Source organism: Macadamia integrifolia, chromosome 2 (genome assembly GCF_013358625.1).
Source record: "Macadamia integrifolia cultivar HAES 741 chromosome 2, SCU_Mint_v3, whole genome shotgun sequence".
In the NCBI taxonomy this organism is placed as follows: domain Eukaryota; kingdom Viridiplantae; phylum Streptophyta; class Magnoliopsida; order Proteales; family Proteaceae; genus Macadamia; species Macadamia integrifolia.
In genome coordinates this window covers 15,495,328-15,502,338 of record NC_056558.1, presented here as the reverse complement: position 1 = coordinate 15,502,338, position 7,011 = coordinate 15,495,328, and the positions used below count along the sequence as shown (strand labels likewise).

General features: G+C 39.9%; 2 protein-coding genes across 8 annotated transcripts in view; one reads left to right on the top strand and one right to left on the bottom strand.

Annotated features, from left to right (window-relative positions):
* The window catches only part of LOC122072232 (scarecrow-like protein 1), a 5,989-nt gene extending 2,890 nt beyond the window's left edge, over positions 1–3,099 (top strand). For 3 of the 7 annotated variants that reach the window (XM_042636806.1, XM_042636809.1, XM_042636805.1), the window contains exon 2: positions 906–3,099. In XM_042636806.1, coding sequence (XP_042492740.1) covers positions 1,110–2,918 — 1,809 coding nt within the window. In that variant the 5' untranslated portion in view covers positions 906–1,109 and the 3' untranslated portion in view covers positions 2,919–3,099. Of the gene's footprint in view, positions 1–893 lie in introns of all 7 variants that reach the window. The other 4 variants (XM_042636808.1, XM_042636810.1, XM_042636807.1 and 1 more) reach the window with 2 other exon arrangements.
* Positions 3,100–3,555: 456 nt separating this feature from the next.
* The window catches only part of LOC122072233 (small RNA degrading nuclease 5-like), a 17,059-nt gene continuing 13,603 nt past the window's right edge, over positions 3,556–7,011 (bottom strand). The window contains exons 10-14 of the mRNA XM_042636812.1: positions 6,536–6,596; positions 6,119–6,386; positions 5,354–5,535; positions 4,960–5,255; positions 3,556–4,017 (exon numbers count right to left, since the gene is read on the bottom strand). Of these exons, the coding sequence (XP_042492746.1) occupies positions 3,894–4,017; positions 4,960–5,255; positions 5,354–5,535; positions 6,119–6,386; positions 6,536–6,596 (931 nt within the window). The 3' untranslated portion in view covers positions 3,556–3,893. The remainder of the gene's footprint in view (positions 4,018–4,959; positions 5,256–5,353; positions 5,536–6,118; positions 6,387–6,535; positions 6,597–7,011) is intronic.

The following is a 7,011-nucleotide window of genomic DNA, read 5'->3' as shown; positions in this document are numbered from 1 at the left end:
CCCCGGCAGCACAATAGAAATCAATCTTAGTGGGGATGTGTATCTGCTGTGCCAATCGGTGATCCTTACGCTTTGCTTGGTGTAAGCACAAAAAAAATTGACAAAGTTTGATGGTGGGGGATTATACCTTTTAAGTTGCAATTTGCAAAGGACGTGGACTTAAGGTGCTATGAAATTCTTGCTAATATATTTCATATATATCTTCTCATAAGTTCGTACTATGGGTGTATATTTAGTGCATGTACATGGGAATCCATCTGGACCATATTTATTCAGCTCAGTTGTATTTGTTCTGACATTTGGTGGTGGTTACACATCGTCCAAAAAAATGGGTTTCACATGTGGACTCCAAAATCTGAGAAAGAAGGCTGGTTGCTATTTTTTATGAATCTTTTCGTGTGTGGATACTGCAGGCCTGTTCAAAACTTGTCTTTACCAATTAATTTCCTAATCACACCATTGGCATATCTGAGAAAAAGAACTTGCAAAGATGCACTTTTTGTAGCCTTCAACCGCACCTTTGTTATATCTCATCTTCTTCTATATTATAATAAATTTATGATCACCCAAGAAACGAAAATAATCTACTTATTTTTTAATCATCAATAGGCACAACTTTTGGGGCTAGTACTACTTGGCTGTGGGAGTGTAGATAATTCCAGCATACACAATGTATGATTAATTCAGCTTTGGTTTAAGTAGGAGATAAATTTCCATCTGTATGTCTGGTGTTGGAACAATATACAGATGCATTTGTCCTACATGCATGCTCACTTATAAGCCTGATTCTGAACATATACAGAACAGGATCTTTATTACTATTTTTTTTTTAATTGTTTCAAGTCATTGCAATCTTCTGTCTATCACTTTGTCCTTCCTTTGGCTGAATCCAGGTGTTTTTGCAGCTTCAGTGGTGTTTTGATCATTCTTGACCGCTGGTGTACTTGCTGAGAATCTGACATGGCAAGACAGAGAGACCTGTTCATGGGTTTTCATTGTTAATTCTTTTCGGAACTACTACCGGGAGACTTGGATAACATTTGGGGACACCATATTCAAATTATATATAGTACGGAAACCTTAACATTTTTGGCGCTTTAAAGGATAAAATGTCTTTGGTTAAGCCTGCAGATCCATCTGCCTCTTCATATGGCAGATCCCAACTCTACATGCTTAATGGCAGCAGTGACAGCACCAGATTATCCTCTCAAGCATTTAGTTCAGATAAACGAAAGTTCATGTATGGACCTGAATCTTACTGTCGTGAGAGCTACAACCAGCAGTACTACACTGGATCCCCTGCTGATGATTTCCATGCTTCAAGGATTGAGTTTCGCCATCCATCCAGCACTGATGTCCCAAGAAGTTTGTTCTCTCCACAAGGTGCCTCATCCTATCAGCTGATGACTGTCTCATGTTCTTCCATTTCTGCACAGAACTCATTTGACTCTTTTGCAGCCACTGGAAACCCTGGTGGATCTCAATCTCAATCTTCATCCGAATACTTGTATGAACAGAGCCTGGAAAATGGTACAGTAGACTATGAAGATGATGATATCAGGTTTAAACTTCAAGAACTGGAGAGGGTACTCCTGAATGACAATGATGATGATGATACATTTATCCTGGACCAGTGCATGGACATTGATGGTGAATGGGCTGACCCTATCAAGAATCTAATACTGCCCAATTCGCCAAAGGAATCATCATCTTCAGACTCTAATCTTAGTTGCATCAGCAGCAACAAGGAGATATCACCATTGAATTATGTCTCAAGTTCAAATATGTCTAGAACGGCGTCTGCTAAGCAGTTGCTTTTTGAATGTGCTGCAGCGATTGCAGAAGGCAACAAGGAAGAAGCGTCAGCCATGATAACTGAGCTCAGACAGATGGTCTCAATACAAGGAGATCCTGCACATAGGATAGCAGCCTACATGGTTGAAGGCCTTGCTGCCCGCTTGGCTGCGTCTGGCAAATGCCTATACAAGGCTTTGAAATGCAAGGAGCCACCCACTTTGGACCGCCTCTCAGCAATGCAGATCCTCTTTGAAGTTTGTCCATGTTTCAAGTTTGGGTTCATTGCGGCAAATGGTGCAATAGCAGAGGCATTGGAAGGCGAAGAAAGAGTTCATATTATAGATTTCGACGTAAACCAAGGGAGCCAGTACATCCCACTGATACAAGCTGTTGCAGCTCGGTCGGGTAAGCCACCCCATGTGAGGGTTACTGGAGTGGATGATCCAGAGTCGGTGCAACACACTGTTGGTGGCCTAAAGATTGTTGGTCAGCGACTTGAGCAGTTTGCTGAGGCAGTTGGAGTGCCATTTGAGTTCCAAGCTGTACCAGTCAATACTGTTGATATCACCCCAGCAATGCTGGACTGCCGCCCCAGTGAAGCTCTTGTAGTCAACTTTGCCTTTCAGCTCCACCATATGCCTGATGAGAGTGTCTCAACAGTGAACCAAAGGGACCGGCTCCTGCGCATGGTCAAGAGCTTGCACCCAAGACTAGTGACGGTGGTTGAGCAAGATGTTAACACTAACACTGCCCCATTCTTCCCGAGGTTTGTCGAGGCCTACAATTATTATTCAGCTGTGTTTGAATCACTTGATGCTACCCTACCAAGGGAGAGTCCAGACAGGATAAACGTGGAAAAACAGTGTCTCGCACGTGAAATAGTCAATATCGTGGCATGCGAAGGCGAAGAGAGGATAGAGAGGTATGAAGTTGCAGGGAAATGGAGGGCAAGAATGATGATGGCTGGATTCCAGTCATGTCCACTGAGTGCTTATGTGAATGACACCATCCGGAAACTTCGGAAGCAGTACTGTGACAGATACAAGGTAAAGGAGGAGGGCGGTGCACTCCACTTCGGATGGGAGGAGAAGATACTGGTCGTTGCTTCAGCCTGGAAATGATGAGGTTGATTAGATTACCGGTTTTTGCTGCAATGTTTGCTTTCTATTATATCTTGTGTATATTTTATGCATGGATCAGGATGGTAGAATGGTCTAATCTGAATAGGTTGGAGGAAATAAGAGGTTTTATGTTCTTGAACGCTCAAGTAGTTAAAGAGGAACAGATCGACATTGTGTTTGACCCGTGCTCTTAAAGCAAATGTAGTACTATTCTTCCTTTCCATCCATATAAGTATCAATGGCCAATGTTGGCCAGCTCCAAGAATGGAGCCATTTCTTCCAAGAAAAGTTTACGATAATTCCTGGAGCTCAAATGAAGTTCTCTTTCTATCAACATTGTCACCACGTAACATTGTCATTGATTGTGCCTTGCATGCTTACGGAGCAATGTTGACAATGGATATAAGTGGAAGAGACACCACCACGTAAGGCGCATCTATTTGCAGAATAATTCCACCCCTAATCACCATGCAATTACTCCATACCTCAATTTTAACCATTGTCTTATAAATCGCAGCGGCACAATGGACTAGGGAATTATGGTACAGATCACTGAGATGATACATAGCCATTGGTTACTCCAGTTTCGCGAGCTGGGCAATTTCAATGATCTTTGGAGAGTTTGTAACCCTTGGTGTCGCTAGGAATTTTCTTGCCATTCTAAAATTGTAATTATATATCATTGGGTTAATGAAAGCAGATACAGTTGACAACTCCCTGTAGACAGAACCGGGGAAACTACACAGTTACGGCTGCCCACATTCACGGATCCCTACCTAACTTCTACCCGACAAAAGAATCACCTCAATAGATACAAGATTTCCGCACCGCCGATCCTTTGGATGATACTGCTTTGCCAGGTTTGAGTACAAAGCTTTTTGCCATAGAGAAAGAACACAGAATGCTGCAGCACAAAAGAGGGTTCCCTGGACCTGAAAATCAGTAAAGCTGAGACGTAGAAACTGTCTCCATTGTTCAATGCTTCACACCAACAAAACATAGAGCCAGTTCTGCTTGCGCCTGAAGCTCTTCCAATACCCTCACAAGTTTATCGCGGCAAATTGGGGTCTCTTCCTGCTCTGTAATCATTCTCCTTAATCTTCACACATTGCACAAGTACAAGCAACCAAGAAAATGTGTTATCTCAAGAACAAGCATCAATCGCATTAAAGTAACCAGTAGGGGATTGAAGTAACTTTAGTGAAAATGTCGGATACCAAGCTAAAAGAAAATAGATGGGACATCTTTTTTCAATAAAATATTGGGATCAAGTTGGAAATGGTAATTTAATGCCTACTGAGTTGTGAGTTGTGACTGAGCTAACCTTCATCTAAAAGTACATTTCTAAACAGGTTTCAATCAATGTAACTGAATGTGTTGCAACTTGCAACTTTAATGAGTTGACCCAACTATTATTTCGTACTTTGGAATGATTAAGAAATATATTCAAGGGTATGCTATCAAAACTCCCATCTAACAATTACGCAGAATACAATACTCATCTGCTCTAGTTTGTAAGAAGTAATATGTTTTGTAGCATCTGACAACATAGGTTGTAGCTGACAGGTTCATTTCTAACCCCCTGTCATTACATCAAGATGTTACCACCTGGATACACACTAATAAAAAGTATACCTTGGGTATCCCACCTACTTTTTTCCCAAATTAAATTTTCTCAACTACATTGACTCCCTTACTAACAAGGCAAGAACAGGATAATTTCCAAGCCTATTACACTGTAACCACATTAAGCATTAAAAATTTACCCGAATTCATAAAATTTATGCACAAGTACGGTAAGGTGAAATTACTAAATTCCTTGACTGTGAAAGGGGAAGCTTTGGGAGGGAGGCAGGGTTGAAAAGATTAAACATTATCATCTGTAGGAATTTTCATCATTCCTAGGCTGTGCATTTTAGTCCTTTGTTGCTAGTCAGGTAAGATTACATTCAATAGCACAATCTTTGTTGATACTGAAGAAAGATGAATTGCAAAAGCATAAAACATGTAGTAATAGCAGTTAGGCATAGTTATGATGTACCTTTGGACAATTGCTGTGTCTCCGTGACCAGTGCAAACAATAAGCATAGCATTTCTTGGTAACATGGCATAGAGGCTTCGTATTCGAGCATCCATACGAGTTAATATGTCCTCCAATTCAGGGGTCACAGTGTGTTTGATGCCTTTCCTTCTTGTAGATGTCTTACGACATGTAAGCAATGATATCATCTCTGCAATTTTCCCATTCAACTTCTCCACATCCTTTGCCTGTCTCTGGAAATAGGAATTCAACTCCGAGAATTGGGTCCAGACAAAGTGTACATTATCATTCTTCACCTAAAACAAAAAATAAAAATGATCATCAAAATTTAAAGGGTTTTCATTCTGAAGCACTAGGAGTTATATTATAGATGATTATCTAGTTATAAATAAACCTCCTTTCTGGCCCTCGAAAGGGCTTCATCATCTGAAGATACAGGAAATGCATGGCATGATCCAGCAGCATACCGCTTCACCAAGGAAACATCATCAATAAAAGAGCAGGTCTTGCCACTCTCACTCAAAATAGTAACCAGTTTCTTCCGCATGAATGATGGTGGTGAACCAAATTCAGGTCCTAATACCACAGCAAATGCGCCATTATCTTAATAAGGCTAAAATAACAAATAATTATCATTATACATCATCAATAAACATTAAAGGATGGCTTCAGTTGCAGAGATTAAATTATATGTAGTTCCGTCCAAGTGGAGAAGAAATCAAATCAAAGACTGTTAAAAATAAGAAAAATTCAAGGAAATCCTTCTCTTTCTAAAATGGCAGGGCAAACAAATGTTTCACCACACGCACACTAGAACATTCTACCTGGGCCATCCATGTCTTCCCCCCTCCCCCCCAACCCCAAGAAAAAGAAAAGAAAAGTCTATACACACTTTATAAGAAAATATAACTCCAAAAACCATGGAATTGGAAACAAAAATTTTCTTTTTAGACAACTAATGTGCACATATATGTTTATATCAACTCCTGATAATGCTGATACCAGTTAACCAGGTGTACAATGGTATTTTTAATTTTTATTTTAAGGCAACAAGAAGTCTGTCTATACCCATGTATCATAGACATGTTGCTGGAACTGATTAAAAGAAAATTATAAAAACTACTTGCATAATATTATGTAAATGCGTCTGATAGCTTACCGTGTCTAATCTTCAACAGTGCTACTTCCATTGTGGCTCTTGCATCTTCAATACTATCATGTCCATTTTCTGATGCTTGTATCTCTCTAGAAAGAAATCTCCGGGCAAGCACTCTTAAAGCAGTCTTGTAGCGTACACCACGAGGGTTTTTATACAATATTGCAGTATCAATCACCAAACCATGGGAGATCTTTAAGGCTAGTAGGTCATTCTCCAAAGAGTGCCCAATTAGGATGGTCTCCTTGTAAACAAACTTTAGAAACTCTTCCTGAATAGAAATCATGAAACACTAAATCATCAATAAATTGACGCCAAATACATGGAATATAAAAGAAAAGAATATTACTAATGCAAAAATCCATTTTTGTGACTTAAGCATGCATAGAACAACAGAGGAAATAACACCAACTAATGCACCTGAATATCTGTAAGAGTTGTAGCCACCCCACTCAGCATCTCACATGTGATTCCACTATACCTGCAAATGCAGTGTAAAAATACTTAAAATATAGCAATCTATAATTCTATTTTGAATCATGAGAAGTTTTTTGTTGCTGGAATCCTATTGGCTGTTTATGAACTCTCTCACAAGCAAGGATACATCCTACATACATAGTGCTCGATCTAAGAAAGCATAGGGTCCTATGGATGGGGACTTAGGTCTAAGAATCAACATTTGGAAATTTAGGGCTTAAAAAAATAAAAAAAATAAACTTGAGCTTTGCTCTAGAGATAAGAATCAATTTTTTAGGCTTTTGAGCCCTTTGCACACACCCCTAAATAAAGATTATAGATGGCTAATTTGTCAACTATGTGGGAGTTACACACCAACCAGGGTCTGAAACCTGTTATCTCCTGTTTCCTAACCAGTTGCCCATCCCACACCCCCCCCC